General features: G+C 39.6%; 1 protein-coding gene across 1 annotated transcript in view; it reads left to right on the forward strand.

The window, feature by feature from the left end:
* Positions 1-27,920, forward strand: part of SPON1 (spondin 1) — a 213,978-nt gene that overhangs the window by 175,580 nt on the left and 10,478 nt on the right. Inside the window, exon 7 of the mRNA XM_075712940.1 lies at positions 1,906-1,970. Coding sequence (XP_075569055.1) covers positions 1,906-1,970 — 65 coding nt within the window. The remainder of the gene's footprint in view (positions 1-1,905; positions 1,971-27,920) is intronic.

Below are 27,920 nucleotides of genomic sequence, written 5' to 3' on the forward strand. Positions count from 1 at the left end.
GAACGGAGTTAAGTCCAGTTGGTGGATGGTCACGCGTGGTGTTCCCCTGGGCTCTGTTTTGGGGCCAGCCTTGTTTAATATCTTTATCAATGATCTGGATGAGGGGATTGAGTGCACCCTCAGTAAGTTTGCAGATGACACCAAACTGGGTGGGAGTGTCGATCTGCTGGAGGGTAGGATGGCCCTGCAGAGGGACCTGGACAGGCTGGACCGATAGGCCGAGGCCAACTGTATGAGGTTCAACAAGGCCAAGTGCCGGGTCCTGCACTTGGGTCACAACAACCCCATGCAATGCTACAGGCCTGCGGAAGAGTGGCTGGAAAGCTGCCTGGCCGAAAAGGACCTGGGGGTGTTGGCTGACAGCTGGCTGAACATGAGCCAGCAGTGTGCCCAGGTGGCCAAGAAGGCCAACAGCATCCTGGCTTGTATCAGGAATAGTGTGGCCAACAGGAGCAGGGAGGTGATTGTCCCCCTGTACTCAGCACTGGTGAGGCTGCACCTGGAATACTGTGTCCAGTTTTGGGCCCCTCACTACAAGAAAGACCTTTGATGTGCTGGAGCGTGTTCAGAGAAGGGCAACAAAACTGGTGAAGGGTCTGGAGCACAGGTCTTATGAGGAGCAGCTGAGGGAACTGGGGTTGTTTAGCCTGGAGAAGAGGAGGCTGAGGGGAGACCTTATCGCTCTCTACAACTACCTGAAAGGAGGTTGTAGTGAGGTGGGTGTTGGTCTCTTCTCCCAAGTAGCTAGCAATAGGACAAGAGGAAATGGGCTCAAGCTGCACCAGGGGAGGTTTAGATTGGATATTCGGAAAAATTTCTTCATGGGAAGAGTAGTCAAGCATTGGAACAGGCTGCTAAGAGAGGTGGTGGAGTCACCATCCCTGGAAGTGTTCAAAAAACGGGTAGAAGTGGAACTCTGGGACATGGTTTAATGGGCATGGTGGTGTTGGGTTGATGTTTGCAATGATGATCTTAGAGGTCCTTTCCAATCTTAATGATTCCTAGTTTTTACTTTCATTATAAATATTTCAGCCACCAAGCCAGGAAACATGCAATTGCTACTCTACGCTTAACTGGTTTAGTGGTGGACTTGGTAATGTTATGTTAATGGTTGGACTGGATGACCTTAAAGGTCTTTTCCAACATAAACAATTCTATGATTCTATGACTCTTTACATCTTTACATATGTGACGATAATAAATAATATGTCATACACACTCACAGGGTGTTTTAGATTGCCTAGGGCAGCACCCTCTGGTTTTTGCATGCCTCTTCGCCCATGGATCTGTAACGCATTAACAGCAATTTTTCTGTCTTTGCTTGCTTTAGCCTGGTAAGTTCCTCTGGCCACAAGGATTGTCAGACAGTCACAAAATCAACAGCCGAAGTTATACTTTTTGCTAATAAACTACTACATATGGACTAACAGCCCAGGATACAGCAGTTATCTTTCTGTGATAGTGTTATCAGAACAAACTCAGTATGGTCATATTAGTTTAGGGTATTTCCCCAATGCAAAGGTCTTCTCCTTATTTATACCTGTCATCACAGTGCACCACTCTGAAAGCTTTCTCTTCAGCTCATGATGCAAAAATAACATGGTCTGTGAACCGCTGCTGGTGTTTTAAGCTCACTTCAGTTCCTGCAGAAGGGAAAGGGACTGTGCCCAAGGTCTGACTGCCTTTGCTTGCTGCTCTTGCCTCCTGCATTCATATCGGCTCCTTGATGAACCCTGTGCAGCTGAGGACATGAGGTGCTCAGATAACAAAATGGACAAGCATATTTCTCATAGTCAGAATTTGGAGGTGCAGTTTGATCTTGTACCTCTTGCTTCTTGCTGTAAATCATATTACTCTCATTGTAAAATTGTCCCAATCACTTTCTTGTTTTGTGTCTCTTCACAGAGCGATGAGGTTTTAACAGTCATCAAGGCAAAAGCACAGTGGCCTGCCTGGCAACCTCTGAATGTGTAAGTAAGTAGGGAATAGTATGTCTCAATAGCCTTGTGTTCAGTGTTGCTAATGGACTGCTCTAAACTCATTACCTCATATAATCATTCGCTCTTCTAAAGAAACAATCTAAAAATGTTTTGATAGGTGATTTTCTAATCTGTTTGTGGGTTTTTTTCCAACAATTGCTTCTGTCGTTCTTTCCTCTTTAGTATCTCTTCATTTTTTGCATGCTTTGGTTCACTGGTATGGGAGAAGCATTATCCCGTGGAGTTTGTGCCTTCATTGAACAATGATGTTTATTCAATGCTTGCTCAAAAATACGTTGTACTATTCCACATATTTTTTAGCATCTTGTGTCACAGACTGTGTCAATACAGCAAATCCTCAATCTACCAACAAAAAACTCCTAAAGGACTAGTTCTTTAAAATGCTTATCTGAAACACTGTTAGCATCATGGTAGTGTCATGATCCTGATGGTAGTATAACGATAGTTGTTTTACCAAGTGAGACAGCTAGCTAGCTTCCCCAGGGTCCTAACTCTGGGCTTTCTGGCACTCAGCAGAGAAGAGGACAAAGCTCTTCTTTCAGGATACTCCTGAATTTACTGGTTGTCTTTGTGGGGCTCGGGGGCTCGGGGGGGGTGGTTCCTGCATAACTTATTTGTGCTTGGCCCAAAGTTAATATTAATTATCCAGGCCCAAATGAGTGAGACTTACAAGAAGTGACTAAAGATGAGAACCCAGTATAAGGGATCACCCCATTAGTTGAGAGTCAAATTAAGTCCTTGGAGAAGCAGGGCAATTTGTCTACTGCAAGAATGTAGGGACCAGGTAGTCCTGTTTCCTCTGTTACAAGTATAAGGGAAGCAGTTAGTGGAACACTGTGTCTGGTTTTGTCATCCGTATTTCAGAAAGTATGTGAAAATTTGGAGGTTAGTCAGAAAAAAGCTGCAAAAGAGTTCAGTTTTTAGAAAACATCCCCTACAGTAAGAGGCTTAGAAACTCTTAAGCAGCTTAGGACTTAAGCTATTCAGTTTATCCCCTCCTGCCCAGGAGGAAAAAAAAAAAAAAGGTTGGGAGGTGAGCACAGCTTAAATAGTGAAAAGATTTCTGATAGCTGATGCTTCTTTAATCTAGGGAAAAAAAAAAAACCAAACCCCACACTATGAAATCCCTTGTAGCATGGAAGCTAAGGAAATTTGTGCAAGGAAATTTTCACTAAAGGTATGGGAAAAGGCTTTAACAGTGTGACTAACCTTCAGAGCAGCTTACCTGAACATGAGATGGATTTTCCATCACTTGAATATATTTTAACCCTGAGACAGAGTTGTAGGCTCTGCACAGGAATTATGGGTTAGGCTTTTTTTGGCTGGTGTTATGCAAGTGGTCAGTCAAGGTGACAGTAATGGCATTCTTTATTTATGGTCTTATTCCCCTGAAATTTTCAGTATTTGGATTTGGTAGTGTTTGCCATGTAGTGGTTGTGCATAGCATTTTTTCCCTGCTGCCCTCTTTTTTATTCACTCCAAATTTACACTTTAAAATGGAAGCTTTTTTCCACTTCTCTGTTCTACTACAGTGAGGTCTCTGACTGAAACAAGCCATTTATTTTTTCCTTCCAATTTCAGTTACTTTCCTGAAGCAACATTTATGTATGGTGTTTCTGTATCAAAGTGAACAATATTACTAGGAATTGACTGCTCTGGGTGTTTGGAAGGCTTTGGCATTGGCAGGAGAGCAGGTTTGTACTTTGTTCACAGAAAGATGGAGAGAGAGGATCTCCTGCTCCAGAATCGCAATCCGTCATCTTTCAAATATACTGAATATATCACATTAAAAAAATCAAAGCTAATTAAAATACATTGCCTCCAGTCATAATAGCTAGTTTAATACAGCATTGAGAAAATTCACAAAAAGGTTGAGAGTGAACAACTTCAGATACTTTCTAGGCATATTCTTTCACAGACATGCCTGCAAATGCTTCTGCAACATCCTCCAGATGTGCTTCCAGTCAATTCTTACCTTTTCTATATGGTAATTCTCACCTGTCAGTAACATCAAAAGGTTAGTGAGAGAATCTGGGGCACAGGTTATTTTTTCCTCCCTCCTTCCAGTTGTGGGAGGTCACATTGGAAGGAACAGGTGGACCCAACCTATTAATACATGGCTCTGTGGCTGGTGCCACCATCACAACTTTGGGTTTTTTGACAATGGGACAGCCTACACGGCACCAGACTTGCTGGCGCCAAATGGGAGCCACCTTTCTCAAAGGGGAAAGAGGGTCTTTGCTCAGGAGCTTGCGGGGCTCATTGACAGGGCTTTAAACTAGATGTGAAGCGGGAGGGGGAACATACCAGGCTTGCCTATGACAAGCTGTGGGATGGTACACAATGGTTAGAGGGACAAGGTGCTACTACGAGTCCTCAACCTGTTGCCGAGAGGTGTGCTGGGGGTGCTGCAGCACAGTCGAAGTCTTGCGGAGATGAGCTGGGGGCTCCTGAGGTAGTAGGAGCTAAGAAGGAAACCTCCGTGAAACACCTCAAGGGAAACAAGGGATGTTCCACTAAGAAGGCAACATGGCCAACAGCCCAGACGAAATGCCTCTACATGAATGTACACAGCATGGGGAACAAACAGGAGGAGTTGGAAGCTACTGTGCTACTAGAATGCTATGACCTGATTGTCATAACTGAAACTTGGTGGGACAAATCCCATGACTGGAATGTGGCTATCGATGGCTACAGGCTGTTCAGAAGAGACAGGCGAGGAAGGAGGGGCGGAGGCCTTGCCCTCTGCATAAAGAAATCAGTATACTGTGAACAGCTGTCCCTGAAGAATAGCCACAAGCAGGTCGAAAGCTTATGGGTAAGAATCAGGGACAGAGGCAACAAAGGGAACCTTGTGGTTGGTGTCTACTGCAGGCTGCCTGATCAAGGGGAGCTTACTGACAAAGCCTTCTTCCTACAGCTCCAGGAGGCTTCGTGCTTGCAGACTCTTGTCCTACTGGGGGACTTCAACCACCCCAACATTTGCTGGAAAAGCAACACGGAGAGCGGTCGGCAATCCAGGAGATTGCTAGAATGCATTGAGGGTAACTTCCTAAGCCAGGTAGTAGACACCCCTGCCCGAGGGGGTGCAATACTGGACCTGATGGTCACCAATGCAAGTGAGCTCATTGGTAATGTCAAGACTGGAGGCAGCCTGGGCTGCAGTGATCATGCGTTGGTGGAGTTCACACTCCTGAGGGACATGGGAAAAGTGAGGAGTACAGTCAGGACCCTAAATTTTAGAAAAGCAAACTTCCAGCTCTTCAAGGAGTTAGAAGGACCCCCTGGGAAACGGTCCTCAGGGACAGGGGAATGGAACAGAGCTGGCAGATCTTTAAGGACACCTTCCATAGAGCACAAGACCTCTCAGTCCCCAAGTGTAAGAAATCAGGCAAGGAAGGGAAGAGACCAGGGTGGCTGAGTCGAGACATGCAGGTCGAACTAAAGAGCAAGAAGGAACTGCACAGGCAATGGAAGCAGGGACAGGTGTCCTGAGAAGAGTACAGGGAAGCTGCCCAGTTGTGTAGGGAGGGGGTCAGGAAGACCAAGGCGCAGCTGGAGCTGAATTTGGCAAGGGATGTAAAGAATAACAAGAAGAGGTTCTACAGGTATGCCAACCAGAAATGGAAGGTTAAAGAAAGCATACACCCCCTGATGAGCAAGAATGGCGACTTAGTATCAACAGACAAGGAGAAGGCTGAGGTACTCAGCAACTTCTTTGCCTCAGTCTTCACCAGCAGCCTCTCTCCTCACCCCTCCCGAGTTGATGGACTGCAAGATGGGGACCAGGGGGGTAAATCCCCTCCCACTATAAGGGAAGATCAGGTTTGAGTCCACCTGAGGAAACTGAATGTACAGAAGTCTGTGGGACCTGATGAGATGCATCCCAGAGTCCTGAGAGAATTGGCTGATGTAGTTGCCAAACCACTCTCCATGATATTTGAAAAGTCGTGGCAGTCAGGTGAAGTCCCTGGTGACTGGAAGAAGGTGAATGTTGTGCCCATTTTTAAAAAGGGAAGAAAGGAGGACCCTGGGAACTACCAACCTGTCAGCCTCACCCCTGTGCCTTGGAAGATCATGGAACAGATCCTCCTAGAAGATATGCTCAAGCACATGGAAGACAGGAAGGTGATTTGAGACAGCCAGCACAGATTCACCAAGGGCAAGTCCTGCCTGACTAACCTAGTGGCTTTCTGTGAAGGAGTGACTGCATCAGTGGACAAGGGAAAAGCAATGGATGTCATTGATTTGGACTTCTGTAAAGCCTTCGACACAGTCTCCCACAACATCATTCTCTCTAAATTGGGGAGACACGGATTTGATGGGTGGACTGTTCAGTGGATAAGGAAGTGGCTGGATGGTCACATCCAGATGGTCGTGGTAAACTGCTCTATGTCCAAATGGAGACCAGTGACAAGTGGAGTCCCTCAGGGGTCCGTACTGGGACCAGTGCTGTTTAATATCTTCATCAGTGACATAGACACTGGGATCGAGTGCACCTTCAGCAAGTTTGCAGATGACACCATGCTGAGTAGTGTGGTTGACATACCAGAAGGACGAGATGTCATCCAGAGGGACCTGGACAAGCTGGAGAGGTGGGCCTGTGTGAACCTCATGAGGTTCAACAAGGCAAAGTGCAAGGTCCTGCACCTGGGATGGGGCAACCCCCGGTATCAATACAGGCTGGGGGATGAAGGGATTGGGAGCAGGCCTGTGGAGAAGGACTTGGGGGTACTGGTGGATGAAAAGCTGGACATGAGGCAACAATGTGCACTTGCAGCCAAGCAAGCCAGCTGAATCCTGGGCTGCATCAAAAGAAGTGTGGCCAGCAGGTCGAGGGAGGTGATTCTCCCCCTCTACTCTGCTCTCACGAGACTCCACCTGGAGTACGGCATTCAGCTCTGGGGTATCCAACATAAGAAGGACATGGAGCTGTTGGAGCAAGTCCAGAGGAGGGTCATGAAGATGATCCAAGGGCTGGAGCACCTCTCCTATGAGGCCAGGCTGAGAGAGTTGGGGTTGTTCAGCCTGGAGAAGAGAAGGCTGTGAGGAGACCTTATTACGGCTTTTCAGTACTTAAAGGGGGCCTATACGAAGGATGGGGACAATCTTTTTAGCAAAGCCTGTTGTGACAAGACAAGGAATAACGGATTTAAACTAAAGAAGAATAGATTTAGACTAGACATAAGAAAGAAATTTTTTGCCATGAGGGTGGTAAAGCACTGGAACAAGTTTCCCAGAGAGGTAGTGGAGGCCCCATCCCTAGAAACATTCAAGGTCAGGTTGGACGGGGCTCTGAGCAACCTGATCTAGTTAAAGCTGTCCCTGCTCACTGCAGGGGGGGTGGGCTAGATGACCTCTAAAGGTCCTTTCCAACCCAAAGCATTCTATGATTCTATGATTCTATGAATAAATCTTGGTGTTTGTGCTTTCAAATGCGTGCAAGTGTTCCCCTAACAAATGTTCCTTCACTTTACAGGTAGTGTTGGATTTTTGGCTTTTAAAATAATTTTATCATATTTTGCCATGATGTCCTTCGTTTTGATTCTGTTTTAAAATATGATCTAACCTCCAAAAGAAGAGAAAATTTTCAATAGCCATTAACTTATGGTGTTAGTTTCCCATTTGCTGTTATGGATGGTCCTTCTTGGAATTTTGATTAGGCTTGTGCAAGTATTGGACAATGACTGCTCAGGGTAAATGTTTGGTTTATTATTATGCATAACACAGCCATCTTACTAATAGAGAATTCACTAAAAGTCATGAATAATCTTCTTTTGCATAATCATCTGTTATATATCTAATATATAATATGGTGTGTTAGTGGTGTCAAAAGTGGCGTTACAATGTGTCACAATAAGCACAGCCTCAAAACCTTCTTGAATGTGTTTAGCAACAATTATAAAATGCGTGATACTAGTGAGCCAATTTACGGCAGCCTAAAGTGTCAAAAGTTGGCAAATTCAGCCTGCTCATACTTGAAGTTTTATCTCCCCATTCCATATAGTAATTTTTATTGCTAACACTATCCAAGTTACAGTACCAAGTTAGTTACAGCGATTACACTTAAAATCAGAGGGAGGAGGGGAACAATTACCTCCAAAACTTGTGAGAGGGCTGTAAGAGTATTCATCTATTTGCATGCTGTTGTGGAGAATCCAGGATGAGGCACCGCGGACACCAGGCTGGCACCCCAGGTCAATACTTTCTCTGAGAGTAACAACCCACAGTTAATGGGGCCGGCGTGCAGTGACATTCATATAGGTGGTGGCAGACACTGCCATGGAGGGGAGACTTACGGGCTTGGTATTTGCTCGTTGCAAGCACCAGCTCAGACCCATCCTTTTCAGGGGAAACCCAAGAGAAAAGAAACCAGATGGGAGCACTCACCAAGACCCAGCACAGCCCTGGGCACCAGCCCTGCTGCCCACACAGGGTAATCACCAGTCAGCCAGGATGGGCACTGAGCCTGTCCCTGGGGCTGCCGGTCCCCTCCCATCTTGCCAAAACAGCGAGGGAGACTGCAGCATCTCCTCCTTTTCTTACAGAGGTTGTAGCAAGGCAAGCTTCTAATTCTTGCCCACATCTTGAGCAGCCGGTGAGCCCTTGCATTTCCACTCTGGTCACTTGTAATAATGTGTGAGAGGATGGTCTTGGCTGGGCATCTCTCATGGATTCATCATGGAGCCATTCAAAATAGTTTTTTTTCTACTCTGTTGATGACAGTCAATGAGGCTGTTGCTCCTGAGGCCATTCATAACTCATTAAGTAGTGTTTCAAGCTCTGTATGGATTGAGGGCTTGAAGTGTGTAAGTTTGTGCCTAAATCTGATGGTGATGCTGAAAGCCTTTGGTTCATGATACCAGAGGTAAGAAGGGAAATATAACTGGGAGCTTTTTTTCTGCTTAGGGAGAAGAAAATAGAGTTCTCAGTGCAGATCCAGTGGGCACAAAATGCCTCCCTAGGGAGGGGTCTTTGGCATCAGACATGAGCTCAGACGCAAGAAATTACAGAATGGGCTGAGGCAAGTTGCCAGCCCTAAGCAGGGAAGGATATAATGACACTAAGTAATTTTCTCAAATGCTTTCTGTTAATTACAGTTAAGGCTAATACACTTTAACATATTCTCATCTCTCAGTACAATAGAATGCTGTGGAAAGTATATCCTGCCATAGACTTAATACTTCACTGTCTCTTATCATTCCTCTCCTCAGTTCCTGTATATGCCTGTTCTTTGTCACTGTTTTTCTTTTTCTTTTTTTTTTTCTTCCTATCACTCATCTTCATTATCCTCCATTCAGTTCTTACCCAAGCATGAAAAAACTCTCCTGAGTTGCTGCATGCAGAAGACAGTTTTGGATGATCTTTGTGAAGTAGTTTTATGGTTGCCCAATCGAGAGTGTGATATTGGTAGCATGAGAAGGCATGCCAGACCTGATAATAAAACATTTTGCTGTTGCTTATGTTTGTATTACCAAGTTGTGTGTCTGAAATTCTGACTTTAAAGTACTTGCAGGGATTGCATTCTTCCTTGAGTGTAATGGTATCAGTATACAGCACGCTGTCAAATGAAAGTAGTTTTTCTTATCTTACTTGTATAAACAAGAGCACAGCTCATTGCTCCCTTCCTCTCAGCTGTGTTTCAGGCAGAATCAAGTTTTACTTTCATACTCAGCTGCAAATCATTGGCCTTTGGCAGTATGGAAGATAAAATACAGCAAACACAGATAGTACAACTGGTATCCAGATCTGCATATCCAGCACCTGTAACATAATCAAGCCACAACAGAAGAATTTGGGGATAAAGAAGGCAAGACTTTAAAAGATAGTATGCATCAAATTCCACAGGAGTTAATACCTTTAAAAATCTTGCCTTGAATTCCCTTCCCCCAAATGGATGCTTTTTTTTTTTTTTTTCTTTTTGGTTGTATTTGTTATGCATTTAATTCAAATCCAGACATCTCTATTGTGACATCCCCCTTTTTCATCCAACACACACGTTTATCTAAATAAGAGCTTTCCAGAATAATCTACCAGAAGAAAAGAAGCACAAATCATGATCAATTAGTCCCACTCCATAATGTGAATTACAGAATCAGTTACAAGAAGAAAAATGGGCCCCCTTTGGGAGGTTACATTATCATACATGTATCTTTCTTTTATATAACAGCATGTTTGTTGTGATGGTTGGGGGCTAGGAGAAAGCAGATTCTTCAGATGGATCTCTGATTTTCCAAAATGGCAGGACCTCCAAGACAAGATACCACATCAGAACAAGGAATATAATTTCACCATACAGGTCTCAGCTCTCTGAAAAAGAGAGTGGAATTTAAAATGGATAGTTGGGCAGAGTCACACATTAATTGACATCTCTCTGGGTAGTTTCTGATATTTCAAAAATATGTCCAGTATAAGTATATGGCTCTTTCTTAACGCAGGCAAAGGGAGAAGTACTTGAATGGTAATTCTTGTCTCTAATCACTTTTTTGTAGTTCCTGTAAACCAGGAAGCCCTCTGCAACACTGTGGAATATGGACTTCCATGTACATATAGCCTAACACAGATAAATACAAAAACAGAGCAGACATAGGATGGAAATTATTCTCCAGTATGTCATGTATTCCATTATTAAACACTCAGTACCTTATAAATTATTAAATACTGCTACAGAGAGTGTGTCCTTCCAAATATTTTCATTGTTCATTCTGGCTTTTCTTGATACATAAAAAGGCAATATTGATTTGAAAAAAAAAAATTAATTGAAAAAGTAGCTTTAACTTTCTGTCTTAAAACCTTTCAGATTCTAAAAAACTGGCAAGAAGACCTCAGTTCCCTGCATAAATTAGCTCCGTATTTCCTGTTCCTTTCCTGCCAGAGCTTCAGTCTGCAGCCCTAGCTAGGAGAAAGAATATGTTCGGATAGGGGCCTCCGGCAGTATGATTGTAATTATTACTAAGCACATCATGTATTTTCTAATTATGGATTTTTTTCAGTTTATTTAATTATTTTAGGCTTAGCAGATCAACCTATAGACAATATATTTCACTGCAAAAATTCAAGATATTTTATCTAGGAAAACAGCATAGTAGCTGACATTAAATGGTTAAGTTTTTCTGAAATATTCACAAGCATTTCTTTTCATACTCCTCTCATTTATTTTCTTTTATGCAAAAAACATCACTGCTTTCCAACCTTTTCATGTCCTCGGTCCATTCTTAGTTACAAACAATGCATATCAAAGTGATAGGCATTTTTCTTTATTATAGTTCTGAACTATTTGAAGTTTGGAAAATTATCCCCTCCTTCCTTATGTCTCTCCTGTTTCCGTTTCATCTCTCCGTGCTGTTTGCATGAGTAGTCATGGTCCTGTGGTTCTCCTCTGCCTCTTGACCATGTGCGGAGCTTACTCTTTTTCTCATCCATTTAAGCAGCTCTTCCCCATTCATTTGGAGATTACCTGAAAACACTCCCGTAAGCTCTCAAAAGTGAAGCTTAGCAGAAAAGGAGGCCTATTCCTTCATACTTCAGATGGATAGAACTCTTCAGTCCAAACAGTTTATAAGTTAGTATGATTACCTCATCATCCCCTACAAATTATCCTATCAGTCCACTTCCATTTCAAGTTATACATATCTTTGACATCTTTTCTCTGACTACAAAGATATTAGGGCTGTTTTTCCTGGCTTTGCAGGGAGGATATCAGAAAAAGCAACAGGATATTCCCAAGTATGGCTTTCAGCATTGAGATAGATAATATGACTAAATTGGGCAACAAAGTAAACTGTTCCAGAAATCAAATGAAGAATATTCTATAGAAAAGTGATGGGAAACACAAAAATGTTCTGATCCAAAATATGTTTGAGTTGATGGATTACACTAGCTGGAGGAAAAAAAATGCTGACATACTCTTTTGCATTTTCCTTCCTTTGTTCTTGAGTGAAAGCTCTTTCAATCTTTCCTTTCTTCCAGAATTCTTCCACCACAATTTGAGCAAAAAATGTTTGTTGTATGTTCTGATCCTGCAGTGAATTTGCTGTGATCAATGAGTCTTCATTACAGCATTTGGGAATAGAAAGCCAAGCCACAGATGAGTAGGGAATTTAATCTATTTGGGGTTTCAGTGGTTGTTTGTTTCTCATTTTACTTCTTTTTTACTTACAGTTTCTACTTTTTGCTTTTTTTACTTCACTGTAATCTTCTGCTATTCTTGTGCCCACAAAACTTCTCTTCCTTAAGTAGCATCCATATTTAGATCATTAAATGATTATTTAGATATTGTTAGATGGAGAACCACTTAAGTCAGAAATGGAACTCTTTACTACCTTCTGAAATGTAATAAAATAACTCCCTCTCCTCATCTTATGCGTCATTGTTAAAGATCTCAATTTACTGTGGCTGATATTCTACTCTTTAAAACTCACACAGCCTTAATGTGGTGTTGTCTCACTGATAAATATCCTTGTGTAAAAATACCCAAGGTTATGTATACAGTTGCATACTTGAAAGAAGTCTTCAGCAATGAAAACAGCTTTAATAACGGTTTGTGACCACATTAATGTTACCGATATCATCTAATCAGTTTCATCAGATGGCAGAGAGCTGAAACATAAATGTTATCCACATAAACATGATGTGTTGCTGAACCTTCCCGTTGACCTTCTCACATGTTGCAAGTTTTGTGAGGTTCACAGGGAGGCTAATTTACAAAAGGACATTGGAAGGCATTTAGGCAACGATTTGCTGTAAACACTTAATTCTCAAACTTTCAGTTCCTGAAGTGTTTACATACCTAAATAGCTATTAGTAACATTGCTAAATGCATAAAAATACAGCCGACTCTCAGTGTTCCTAAAGCTGACTACATTTTAACAAGGATGAGTGGACCTCTATTGGGTCCACTCTATTAAGTCACAACTAAACCATATTGACTTCCATAATTTAGTGTTGCCCTGCCTGTTTTATCAGTAAGGGCTTGATCTTCAGGTATACCTTTTCAGTTAGCCACACACACATATAGTCAGCAAAATAAAGGGTATGCCCCAATATAGAGAAGATTCTCCTAGTAGTTGGAAGGTCTAGGTTTAATTCTCCTTTCCTCCTGACAAGACTTGAACGATAACACCTACCTCCGAATGTAAAATTCAAACCAGCAACCTACAAAGTGAGAGCCGTTTACTATCACATATCATGTTCTTCTAGCTCAAGCCTTGCTATTTTGCATGGAATAATTAAATATTTATTAGTCAGAGAAAGAAAGCAATCACTGGGATTTGCCTGTCAAGAAAAAGGAGGAGAGACAGAAGAGTTCTCTGAAGGAGATTAATAGCTAAAATGTTTGGTAAACAGTGAGTTAAGTAGCTTTCTAAGATGGGGAAGGGATATGTGTGGAATAAATACAGATCAGTTGCGTGTTCTCATTAATGACAAATCGCTCTGTCTTTATTTTGTGTCCCTTATGCAATGACGCTAGCTTTTTCAATTCCTTGGCTGCCTTGGAAGAGAGACTGTTCCAGGCCAACAAAAATATTTTGTTCCGTCTCCAGGATTTTAGCCTTTTTTTTTTTTTAACACCTTCACATCACTTAAACAGAATGCATAAATTAGGTGAATTTTGGAAAAGAAAACACTTAGATTTGTCTCCTTTTTTGACTGATATTTACTGAATTCAACTTAAGAAACAATATTCCTGTTCATCCAAAAATGCACTTTTAAAGTAAATGATAATTTGCTTAGATCTAGTTGAAATTGATTTTCCATTACTTGCTTAATTTCTCTCTGCTGGAAAAAGGACAAAATTACACACATGTGCATTACATTCATAATAAATGGTGTAGTTTTTTAGAATTAAAAATTTCAAGTAGACATTTCCTTTTGTGTTGCCCTGTAAAATAATATTATTTGAGGAATCTTTTTTAAGATTTTCTGAAAAATCCTTCAGAAGTAATCTTTTTTAGGATTTATGTACTTGATCTTTATACCTATCTATCTGGAGAATTTGAGGATTTAATTTACCTCTCCATCTCTGTGAATTATCTATTCCTTTCTAAACTGCGTATGTGGATAAAATGTACATGCACACATGCCACAACTAAAGCTGGCATTTTTCCTTTAGTAAGACCTATATTAAAAAACATTTATAGGCTATATCCAAAATCAGTAACTTCTTGTACTATCTACATTTAGAGTAATTTGTTTTGGAGACCTTAATGTGGAGACTGTTTGAGGGAAAAGAAAAAAAAGAAACAGGTGTACAGAGATGTTTCATGGCTTTGATTGGTGATCTTAGTGGAAGAAAAAAAAAAGATTTTTGTTTCTCCCTGTTTACTTGCTGCCTCCGATTTTGATAAAACCATGCTAGTGTCAACAACTTGCTTATTCCCTTGTATCACATTTTAATTTTGACAAGGTTCACTGCAGTTAATTGTTATAAATATTAAGGTTAAAATAACTAAGCAGTTTATGCCAGCTACATTTTTTAAGGCATTTCAGCAGTATGTGCTGAAATCACGTGTGACAGCAGCACAGGTCTGACCCAGCTGAACGAGTCTGAACAAAAAGAACAGAGAAGGTGCAGTTGTGCAGTCTTCAGACCAGGTTAGCCCCCAACATGTGTTCAGAGTCCCTGGCACAAACCCACACTGACACCTCTGCTGCCAAGTCTTGCATCAGCTGCTGCTTGAACGCACCAAAATAAAACCACCTTGTATATGCCTATATGCTATGAATGTACCTTAAGTGATCTTTCTAGAAATGCTTTCACTTTCTGCAGGGGATGCTACACTTCCCATAGGGACGGAAGGTACCTGACCTAAGGAGAGCCAACAGTGTTTGGTTAACTGTTTTGGAAAGCCACATAAGCAAAATATGGTCCATTTAGTCGTGTCATTATAAAATTAACCCACCTGTTTGCACAGCCGTTATCCCGGGGATGCTGTGTGCAAGCAAGAGGACGTGCTGCATGGCTCATTAACTTGCTGCCACCACCTGGTTCAGCGTGGACGCACCTCTGCACCAAACCGTAACAGAAATCCTTGGACTGTTTTCTTCTGGAGCCAGATGTTTGCTGTGTGTAACTCAGAATCCCAATGTCAGAGCCCAGTGCTGTTGTCTACTAAATCTATATTAATCAGCACTGAGAGGGGAAGATTCAAATCAATGCACCTTTCAGCTTTGATAACAGAGAGGCTTTAGATAAAAAATAATGAAATGCCCAGAGCCCTAGAGACTAGAGACCTGACAACGTAAATTAATTCTGTGCATTTGTCTTCCTAGAGGATCTTATTGAGGGTTGATAGAATTATTCACAAGTACCACACTAAACTCCTCATAGCATACAAACTAAGATTTATTAAAAAGTACTTACTAATTTTCTTCAATCAACTTTAATAGAGAAGATGGGGTTTTGAATTTTGCAGTCATTCCAGTTCCTATCCATCCACTTAAAATATTTCATATGAAATGAAACTGCACCTTTAGTCCTTTTAAAATATTATGTAGTAGCAGAAGTTTTGTTTTCTGTGATGTCTGGGTGAACAAATTCTGCAATTAGTTGCTCACTTTCAGTTATGTGACTCTTTTCCTATCCCATTAAGAATGCTGAAATGATTTCCTGTCCTGCCATGCAATGCACTGTCCACAAATAGCTGATATTAGTATCAGAATGTAATTTATAAAAATCAGAAATGAGTAAATTATTCAGTTGCTTAATTATTCATGTCCTCTGACTATCCATCTGAGAATTTAAAAAAAAAAAAAAAAAAAAGAACATGCCTACTTGTATTTGGGTTTAACTGGCATTCTGAATGGCTGAACTGCAATTCACCAGCTGTAATGGGCATAGTTTAAATGTTATTTGTTGTTTTCTCCAAAGTGATAAGAAAAGCTCATATCATGGTCCTTTAATCATCTATCGACTGTATATCATTAACATTTGATTATACAAATTGCTTATAAACACTATTCCACCTAATGATTTGAAAAATAAATCATGCATGTATAATTTTACCTAGTGTGACTAAGAGTCAGCAGAGGGTTATATAGAAATAAGGGAGCTTATTATTTATTGCTACTTCTTATATTCCTTATAATGTTCATTTTTCTTGCATACTTGTTAGACATTTTCCCCTAATTGGTTGAATGCTGCATTTATCTTCTGCTTCCTCTGTACTTTTAAGAAAGTAAGGTTCAGGTATTTTCTTACTTTACAAGTTTATATATCCTTCCATAGCTGCATTTAACCCATTGAGCACCTTATGGTGTGTGTGGTTGCATTACCTTTAAGTTTCTTTTAATAGAGAAAAGTGAGTGTAGGTAACTCTCTTATTATAACAGAAAAATGTACCATAAAGCCAAGCAGCTGTTAAATCTCTTGGTGAGGAAAAGGTGAAGACATATGAAGGGCTGGGACATTATTGTAATTAAAAGAAAGTAATGTAGGTCACATGGGCAACTATTTGTTATACTGTGGGTGCAAAGTGGTGACTTCACAGCATTTGTGATACAGTGGCACTTTGGTGGCTCTGTGTTTAAGGAGCTGGGGTGTCACAGGAGCTCACAGTCCTGTTCTAAAAATGGACACCAATAATGTTTTGATGTTACAACAGATTTTTGAAAGACATTTTCTTTCCTTTAATACAGTAACTGAACTGTGAATAGTATGGCCCTTGCAGAATATATTACATATTGAATCATTATATCGAATACATTACAAAATTAATAGCAGTACTACTGCAGAAGAAGCATAACAGTACTGTAAGGCTCCACAGAGACATGATCTTTACTCATTAAGTTCAATATTCTTACAATTTTAGATTATTTTCTTAAAAAAGAAAAATCATTTCATATCTATATTAAAGATAAATTCTTCTGCCAGTGTGCATGGTAATGCCATTAACGTTAGTTGATTTACTCCAAAGCTATGGTGCAAATAATTTCTTTGGTGTGTAACTATTCATTTAGTATAAGGGACAATTTCATGCACTTGACTTTCCTCACGTGAGTAGTTATGTAAATATGACTTGTGAGCCTGCAGTGTCTCTCCATATAGTAAAGTGGATAGCGTGAACAGTTCAAAAGGAATAACTGATTTAAAATGAAACTTAAATAACTATCATGCTAAGACAGTGTCAGATTGTTGCCTGAAGCAAACCATTTTAGGGGTTCTTGGGAGGAAAAAGAGCTTATGGTGTTAACTGCAGCTAATAGCCTACAATATCAACAGATCTTTGACTATAGTAGTGTGAACTTTACTTGGCTAACACATGGTTGGGAAATCAGCCATAAAACCCGAACTATTTGTTGCCATTATAACAGCAACATTACTGTACCCGTAGTGCACTGAATTCACAGTACCGTGATTTTTCAATCAGTAACAGCTGCATCCAGGAAAATAAAACTTCCAGCAAAGAAATAATTAAATTTGTACAAGCCTGTCTCATTGATAACAATTCATCATGGACAACTGAAAATAAAAGGACATAAAATTGCTAGTAGCTAAAGCATGAAGAATCGAAACAAGGAATAGGCTGATGAACTGAGTTACAAATTTATTTTCAGTGACTCGCCATTGTAATGAAGTGGGGTGAGTGAAATGTGCTTATGTTTGACATCTTACTGGATCTCTGTTATCCTAAAAGAAAACATATGAATTTTTTGCTGAAGAATTATGATGTGCTTTTCTCTTGACAGATGAGTTGATTTAAATTGTGAGACGCTTGAAAGTATTTTTTTACATCCCTAAGTGGCTCTCTCCAAGTACAGATACATTTTTTATAAGAATAAAAGTTGTAATATTGTATTGTATGGCCCATATTTTGCCTTAAATAGGCACGCTGGGAATATTTTAAAAAGCTTTTGTGTGAGGTATGTCTTGTCTAAACTTAAAAGCCCTCTTTAATTCTATGGTGAAAGCATTACAGTCTCTATAGTATATGTATATATAACCGTGAACAGTCTTCATAATGAATAGCTACCTAAGCTATCTACATCTGTAAGAAATACGCTGCCACAGGAGCAGATCTGTAGAGTGAAACAGTGCTGAGGAAGCGACGCATTTTGGGGATGGGAGATTGCTTTGGGTGGCCGCCATGCTGGTCGCATGGAGCATGGCTGCCTGCTGGCAGCAGGAGCACAGGGGAGAAGCTCCAGGCTAGATTGATGAGAAAGAAATCAGGTCTGCACTCCAAGATTGCTCTGATATGAACCAAAGCACAACGGGAAATTCACCTCAGAAGTGCACCTCTGATTTTGACTAAAACACCCATATACTTGTCCCTCTGTGCTCATATGGGATGCTGCTCAGTGTCATTACACACATTACAATTCATTGCTGGCACAGAATAGTAGAAAGTGATTTCGGGAATTGCCTGAACAGAGGAAAATAGCATCCTCAATCATTTTCTTGTCTGAGTGAATTTGACCAATGGATTCATTTTTTTAACAAGTGCAAAATGTGGGAAACATTATGTATCAATTATAGTTCACCTTGTAGGATACTGATTACAGTACTTTGTTTTCAATTGGTTTGATTTCACTGCGTGTTAAGTATTCAGACTGAAATTTTCATGCCAAGTTACATGAAAATACAATGTTTTACTTACATTTAAAATGTTATAGTAGCTGTTTAACTATGCAGGTCTTGTATTGCCATGTTTTGGAAAAATGACTTGAGAATCAATGAGTTGAAAAACTCATCCACATCTGACCAACTTTAATGAATGTACAGAGATCTCAGTATTCCTATGATCACTTGTTAATGTCTGGTAGCTCATTATTTCTTCAGAAACTGACCTTTTTTGAGATGCCATGTGAAGCATAAATGGATGAACAAAATTTTTGCAAAAGCTTCCACTATGGAAGCCAGTGAAATGCAGTGGTAACAAAATCAGAATGCAGAGCTCAGACTGATGGGGGAAACATTTTCAGATTGAAGCTTTTTGGAATGCAAAACAATTTGTAATAGTTAAAAGTGAGATATTTTGGTGAACTGCGGGAAGAAGTGGAGGAAAGCAGCACATATGAATTGGCATTGCACACTATATCATGGCCAACAGTATTACTCTTGCAAGAAGTAATCAGGACCTGAGTTTATATAACACAGACAGATGTAAATGTGAAACACTCATTCTTTAGTGATTCCACAATAAGTGATATTTTTCTTACATTAATTACAAGTAAAAAAAAATTACCTTGAAGTCCTAAAACTAAGAAATGGTCAAATTCCATCATATTTTCTTAGAAACTAACCTCTTTAAAGTAAAAGTTTTCATAGGAAACATAACAAAGGCAAAAAGAAGCCAGTTCTCAGAGGCAAAATACATTATCTGTAGAAGAAATGCAAGCACATCAATTGAAGTAAAAAGATATGTTCAGATTTATGCACTCAATTTATGGGATGAAATCTCTTGTTATAGTCCTGTATGGAAAAAAATGCTTTCTCACAGAGTATTTGTTATGCGGTGATGATGAAAATGCTTTGTCTTTAAAAAACTCAGGTTTCATGGTCAACTGCTCAAAAGGGAACATGAGTGTAATTTTAATAATTAGTATTTCTGGGTTTAGACTTTTAAAAAAATCTAGTTAGTCATAAGTTGCGGCAGTAACAATAAATTCTTGCAGAACTTTCTAGTCATTCTATAGGATCTACTACTACAAAGAGATATACCCATTAAAAAATGAAAATACCATGTTCTGGTAGCTCTGGTCTTTTTAAGTGTAATCTTTTACTAGCATGGATGTACTATTTGAGCCTTATAGTTAGAAGTCATATTAAGTAGTTTGATGACATGCATCTCAGGAATAGAATATGATGATAGCTTGCAAAAGATTTCTGTTGCTTCCCCCCACCCCCAATATAATGTTCTATAAAGTATGTATTTTATTCTTGCATGGCAACAATTTATTTCGATAGTGCCACTACAGCATGTGTGCCTTTACTTTTTATTTCTGTAAATCTCGAGAGGTTTTTTTCTCCCCACTTTTTTTCTTCCACTGTCACATTGTGCTGTCTATCCTAAAATGGAGTAAAAGCCAATATCTGTCAATCCAGATGTAAATGAAGTTTCCTTCCACAAAATGACAGTATAATCCTAGGAAACATTTTCAAAGTTTGGAGATTTTGTGTACAAAATGAGAGGAATGAGAAGGCCAGACAGACTTGCTTGTTTCTATGGCAACACGATGGTGTGTCTAGCTCAGCTATTTTCTCCTTTTATGATTTTATAGATAGCTGGGATTAATCCAGTGAAGTTTAATATTGTCAAAAATAGAAGAATTCTACCCCCGGTCTAATCAGAAATAGTAATGCGTAAAGGACAATCTGATAGAAAAAAACCATATATATATAGGGAAAAAGTCATTTATGACTTTTGATAACGTGAAGGCAAATACATAAATCTCTCTGCAGCTGTGAAACAATTCTGAGTGCTCCAGCTTTGCATTTGGCTAATGGTTGAACTATATTTTAGGTCAGAAAACTTCCTGTGGTATATCCTTCCTTCCTGCAGTATATCATTCTTCAACACTGTTGATGTGCCATCTTAAGAACCACCATTTTCCCTAAACCATGAGGTGATCCTTGCTTGTATGACTTGACGTACTGTGGAAGTTTCACAGAAGTTCAGTAAACTCCTGACAGCTGTGTGCAGAAGTAATTTATGTTGAATGAGAAGTTTGTGCATCAGCAGTGCTAATCAAAACACTTTTGTTAAAAGGCTTTGACTTAAAAATGAAATGCTTACACATAAGAATTGGATCTAAATGGTAAATTTATGGTTTCACATTGAAAACAGAAAATCTTCCTAGTGTTTTTAGGTTTTTTAACATAAATTCTAAATTTTATCCAAAAAGCAGAAATATTAGTTTCACCAAAACCAAAGAAACTACTTGAAGTAAATGTCTGACAAAACACATTTTAAAAATCCATATAAAATAATTGGCATTTTAACCATTTTTATAATTCATCTAAATTTGGGATTGGGTGTGACTGAGCTCAAAAATGCATGTATATATTTGGATAATTAATATAAGATAAAAGCTTTAATCGTATGAATTTCCATTTTATTAATATTTTAGGAACTTAACAAGAAAGAGTAAACCAAACACCATACACTGCCCTTGCAACTTGGTACTCTATTTTAATGGCTCTACAGAGCTCCATGTAGATGAGAAAAAAACAGTCTCTTATTTTTCACAGAAAACAGGACTAAATAATGCTGGGTTGTATACTAGCAGCACAAGGCTGCAAATTTCTACCTCTCCTAGCATGAAGTCACATGCTATGTAAAGTATGGTGTTTACCTAAGTCTTTGCATTTATAGTTATATTACATTTACTAAGTGTTGACTAAAAAAAAACTAATCACAAAACCACATCATGCTTATAAAAACAAATTAATGTTTTAAGTGTTACGTGTATTACTGAGACTTAGGGAAACTTCATTATTTGACAGATGGTCTGACACCCACATTAAGAAATTCATAATTCAATCTCAAAAAAGTAAGGAAGAACATATGTGTTTGTTGGAAAAGAAAAAAAAATTGTATCGATCATTTTTTTTGTCAGAGCAAGCACATATGGCAGTTCCTTTTTCTATCACTTACCATGTACTTTCTATTTAAAATTCAAATGTCACTAGGCAAGGAAAAAATGGGTATTAAAACACAGAAAAGATTTAACTAAGAACAATCGCTGCAAGAACTTTATACTAATTGTTCATGGAAATTAATGCCCATCCAATTACATCAAACTTACTCATGCCATTCTATCCTTGCTTTTGTTTTCTTTACATGTTCCTCCCATTGGTAGTTACTGTTTTATGATTATTTCCCAACCATCTGTTGACTTTCCTTAAGCCAAAATAATTTCCCTTTATAATTTTGTGAGTAATCATGCATGCATTATTTTCATGCAATTATATGGCTACTTACTAATCCTAACTTCTCATTCTTGTGTAAATACTCACTGAGTAACTGGAACCATTTGCCATTTAAATTTCTAGTGAACAGAAATCTATATGCAGAATTTCAACCTTTCAATTGTTATCTCTTTGCATTGTTATGATTGTAATGATAACTAACCATTTACTCTAATACACATCGCCAAACAATGACAGGCATATGTAGGTTAGGTGGTTATAGATGCTGAATGAAATGGAATGTGCATCATATTAATAAAGGTGGTGAGATGACGGACACCTTCAGAGATTACACTGGGACCAGGGAAATGTAAAATGCAATTCTGAGCTTTTGACACTTGCAAAATAAATGGTTTTGAAATGCATGACAATAATATTTTAAAATCTTTGAAAAGAATTTGAAGGAGTATCAACATTTTGTAGATATTCCAATAAATAGCTTCATAGTAATTTTTGTTAAAAGGAGATATTTGTTGTACTCTAATATTCAGAATAAATTAAATTGATAGCAAACGAGAGTTCATTGCTAAAACAGTCTCATAAATAAGTCTATGCTGTTTATCTGATATTGTTAATGCAAGAGGAAAGGATCAGAAATCTGTCTGTGGTGGTTCTTATGCTAGATTGAAGACCTGATCTCTCATCACTGTTTCTCAGGACAAACAGGGCATGGTCAAGGCTTTGTAGATTAGCCAGGTGAAAAGGAGATACAAAGCAACAGTGCTCTTACAACATCCCATAGGATTTCCATTGTAAATGTAGCTGTAATTACTCTGGGCATACAATCTGTAGCCCCAAAGCTCCTAGGAATTGAAGAAGAGAGGTTTCCAGAATTCATGCAAGCAGAGTCCTTTGGCTTTGTAGTCAGACTGGCCTGGATAAAATGCAGTAATGCCATATATTGCAAAAGGCTTCCTGAAACATGTTTTGATTGTAAATGCGCAATAACTGGTCTAACAAGTGACAGGAAGTTATTCTAAACAAGAGCAAATGTTGACAGCACCATTGGGATAACCACACCTAACTGGTTTGTGACAACCTGCAAAGAACACACACAAAAATCAGCAGTTTTCAGAAACTGCAATCCTAACTTGAGATATCAGAACTTTTTCAGTGAGGAAAGCCTGTTCACATTTGTTAATCATGTCATTAAGGTATACCCATTCTGAAGGTATTAAATCAAATAGCTGGTATTTTAATGAATAACATATCATTATTATCTAAAGTAGCATGGCAAGTACATTTAGATGACAATATGAAAATGCCTGAAAGATGCGCTGCACAAAGTCCCTTTTGGTTTTTTTAAATGTTTTTTTAAAAAAACTCAGATTAAGGATATTTTAGAACAGCATTTGTCCTGATTAGTGGTTTTAATGTCAGTGGTAATGACATAGTCCCTTAGTTGTGGATGCAATTAAATTATCCATCTCTTGTAGCTGGTTATAGGCAATATTCTCATTTAAAAGCTTACATGCAGCAAAATAAGAGGTTGTTATACAAGCCTTTTTTTTAACCCAAAAGATAAATGGATAAGAATTTGTTGCAGCTTTCTTTATTCTTTCATTATGAAATAAAATAGCCAGACTCTTACTGTCACCTCCTCTGATTTGGTGCTCAGAGACAATAACAGCTTGGCATTAAAATGCTTTTCAGCTTTTCATATGGATGTCAGTCAAATTTCATTGACTCAGCGTTCATTTTATCGTAGTCTTCTTTTCCCTGGCTCTTTTGGGACATGCACATGTTTAAATTATTCATTAGGTTAAAAGCTTACCTGCCATGCATTTAAGCAGAACTTAAGAAGAATTCTCCCCCATCCTTCTGTGCAACTCTGAAATTCTGTTTTTATGTTCAGGTGTTGACAGCTGTGTGTTAAACTTTGTTGTACATGCAATAGTCCTAATCCTTCTACATCACTTCATAAATGGTTTTCTTAATAATACGTCATCTAAATATGCTATCTAATTTGTTCTGTTAGTTGCAGACTTCTAGGAGAGTAGTATTTTCCATTTAATTTTAGATCTTAATTTTCTTCTTTTCTTTTCTTTGAAGCTAGTGCACTTTTCAGGATATTATGATTTGAAAGTTTATTCAGTAAAACAGATGTTGTGTAGGTGCTGCTGGTAGGCAGGAGGTGCAGAGTTGGAAGTTCAAGGGTGTGAAATGTGTTTCCATGCTCATAATGTTATTTGTATCAATAGCAAAAAGCGCTAAAGATGAATAAATAGATTGTTCATCCTGGAAAGTGTGTATGTGATGTTGTGTAGGCCTCTAAAAAAAGAAGGATGTCACTTTTTCCTGACTAGAGGTATAATAGGCAATTCATTTACTATTTCCCTAAAATGTACAGTTTTCATGATCTCTGTAATCAGCTACATTCTCAGCTTAAAAAAAATAGTGTTTTCACATTATCAGCACCACCTAGAACTGACACTAAACCCGTGGCAATGTGGCCCACAGTGCCCTCAACTACCTACCTGCTCTGACAGTCGGCAGATTTTGACTGGTTTCTCTTGTGTTTACACTTTTTTCTTCCTATCTGTAAAGGTTACTACGTTATCTTTAGCACAAGAGAGATCAGGTCCTGGTATACTTAAATGAGTCTAGCATCCAGACTCTAATAATGGGCTTAGGACGATTATACTTTAATACAGGTCTGTGAAGAAACCTGGAGCTATTCAAACTACCATATGCTCTATATAGTTATTAAATCCATGGAATCAAACACATTTTTTTTTTCTCCAGCATAAAATATATGAATACCTGAATTAGAATTTTATTTCAATCAGTTATCATAACAATTAGTTTTTTTACGCTCTCTTGTTCTCTCTAATATGCCCACTTGAGCACAACATTATTTCTTACGCACAACCGAAGTCAGAACTTGGATAACTGTGAAGCACTGCACAAATTCAGTATTTCTGAAGATGTTTCAGGCTGTTGGCTTTTCCTCCACTGCTGCATAACAAGCATCTAATACATTGTTTTAGTTTATTTGAAAAAATTATTTGCATTTGTGCTGCCACAGTTAGAATCACTTCTAGCAGCCAAACTGGGGAGTTTAACAGCTAGCAAGAGATTCTTTGCACTACATTGCACTTTGCAGTGGAAGTACAGATGCTCTTCATGTTCAAATCCGTCCTTACATAATAGGCTTTTGTGTCGCTGGAAAATTCTTTATGCATGGGCGAGGCAAATGGCTTTCTTATATGAACATAGAGCACATAGTATCCAGTAGTAAAATTCACATTGCTTCCAACACTACAAACTCAACAAATGGTCTTATTTGTTGAGCTAGTTAGCATCATAGAGACAAAGAGTACATGCTCAGGCTGCCTTTTTCTATGTCTTTTATGTGCATACTAATCAAATATTAAATCGAAAGTAAAGTTTTATTCTGTAAAAGATTATTTTTACTATTTCTATCTAGCAACTCTCCACAACCACCTTCCTTATGCGTGCTCTATTACCTTTTATGGGGATATAAGTACAACACAACAGTAGTGATTCAACACTCAAATAATATGTCTTGAAGCAAGCTGAGTTTTCTGTTGGTTTGTCAAAGGCTTTCTTAACCCCCCCACCCCCAGCAGGGCTAGCAACTAGATTGTCACTTAGGGAAAAAAACTTGTAAAGCAAAATCATGTTTGTGCTCTTTTAACCTTAAAAAAAGCCAAACAAATGGGGAAAAAAGAGCATTTTCTTATGCTGCTCGGTATATGACATCCCTATAGCTGGAGATCCAAATCATGCTAACAGAAAGAAAATAGAATAAAAATATAGAAAATGGAAAACATTAGGATGCAGGGCACTATCTAGTACTTTGCTTCACTCTGTGCTATGTGACAGGAACCGTCAGCAGGCTGATCAGGCTCAGTAGAAAAGTCCTGTCTGCTTCAGCCAACGAAAGCAGGATTCCCCAGCCCTGTGGGGTTCTCAAGGTTGTCACCTAGAACGTACCCGATGTTTAGAATTTGCTTTGCAACTCATATTCGCCACTGCTTTTATGCATATACATGTGTAGGGGCAAGAAAAAATGACGTATTTGTCTCTTACAGCAAATTCACATTGGTGACAAACTTTAGGCTTTTCCTGTGGGCATTACCAAACATGCTCAATCTGTTGCAGCAGAAACTTTCTTAAAATTTAAAAGACTTAAAATGGCAATACATACTTGTATAGAAAGCAGAGATAAAGAAGATTATCTACACTCCTATTTTATCAGGTGTGTTGACAATACAGAAGTGAAAAAGCTTAGTTTTAGGGTGCACTTGAGTACATTTTTGCACTAGTTTCCTTCAGAGAGATCCACAGGCCAATCTTAGGAGACTTGAGCCAGATGTGTTGTTAAGATCTGCGTGGAAGGATTTAAGTTCCTGCCAGCTTCATAAATTCATCATTCATATGGCTATTGGAAACAGTTGAAATTTTATTAAAAAAAAAACAAAACAAAACAAAACAAAACCAAAACCCCGAACAAAAGAAACAACCACCAAAGCTCTCTATTGTATAAGACCAATCAGTGCCTATCCCTATGCCTAGGTTATCAACTGAGCCTTAGATCAGCCTATTGCTCTTTCTTAATTCATAGAATTGTTTCGGTTGGAAAAGAACTTTAAGATCCTCCAGTCCAATCATTAACCTAACATTACCAAGTCCACACTAAACAAATTAATGGTAGACTAGACTAAACCATGTCCCAAAGTGCCACATCTACCCATTTTTTGAACACTTCCAGGGATGGTGACTCCACCACCTCTCTGGGCAGCCTGTTCCAATGTTTGACTACCCTTTCCGTGAAGAAATTTTTCCTAATACCCAATCTAAATCTCCCCTGGCACAGCTTGAGCCCATTTCCTCTCATCCTATCGCTAACTACTTGGGAGAAGAGACCAACACCCACCTCACTACAACCTCCTTTCAGGTAGTGGTAGAGAGCGATAAGGTCTCCCCTCAGCCTCCTCTTCTCCAGGCTAAACAACCCCAGTTCCCTCAGCTGCTCCTCATAAGGCCTGTGTTCCAGACCCTTCACCAGTTTTGTTGCCCTTCTCTGAACACGCTCCAGCACGTCAAAGGTCTTTCTTGTAGTGAGGGGCCCAAAACTGGACACAGTATTCCAGGTGCAGCCTCACCAGTGCTGAGTACAGGGGGACAATCACCTCCCTGCTCCTGCTGGCCACACTATTCCTGATACAAGCCAGGATGCTGTTGGCCTTCTTGGCCACCTGGGCACACTGCTGGCTCATGTTCAGCCAGCTGTCAGCCAACACCCCCAGGTCCTTTTCGGCCAGGCAGCTTTCCAGCCACTCTTCCGCAGGCCTGTAGCGTTGCATGGGGTTGTTGTGACCCAAGTGCAGGACCCGGCACTTGGCCTTGTTGAACCTCATACCGTTGGCCTCGGCCCATCGGTCCAGCCTGTCCAGGTCCCTCTGCAGGGCCATCCTACCCTCCAGCAGATCGACACTCCCACCCAGTTTGGTGTCATCTGCAAACTTACTGAGGGTGCACTCAATCCCCTCATCCAGATCATTGATAAAGATATTAAACAAGGCTGGCCCCAAAACAGAGCCCTGGGGAACACTGCTTGTGACCAGCTGCCAACTGGACTTAACTCCATTCACCACTGCTCTCTGGGCTCAGCCACCCAACCTGTTTTTTACCCAGCGAAGAGTACGCCCATCCAAGCCATGAGCTGCCAGCTTCCCAAGGAGAATGCTATGGGAGACAGTGTCAAAGGCTTTGTTAAAGTCTGGGTAAATTATGTCCACAGCCTTTCCTTCATCCACCAGGCAGATCACCAGGTCATTGAAGGAGATCAGGTTGGTCAAGCAGGACCTGCCTTTCATGAACCCATGCTGGCTGGGCCTGATCCCCTGGTTGACCTGCACTTGCCTGTTGAGTTCACTCAATATGAACCACTCCATAATCTTTCCCGGCACTGAGGTCAGGCTGACAGGCCTGTAGTTCCCCAGGTCCTCCTTCCGGCCCTTCTTGTAGATGGGCGTCAC

The sequence above is a fragment of the Pelecanus crispus genome, chromosome 6, assembly GCF_030463565.1.
Source record: "Pelecanus crispus isolate bPelCri1 chromosome 6, bPelCri1.pri, whole genome shotgun sequence".
NCBI lineage: Eukaryota > Metazoa > Chordata > Aves > Pelecaniformes > Pelecanidae > Pelecanus > Pelecanus crispus.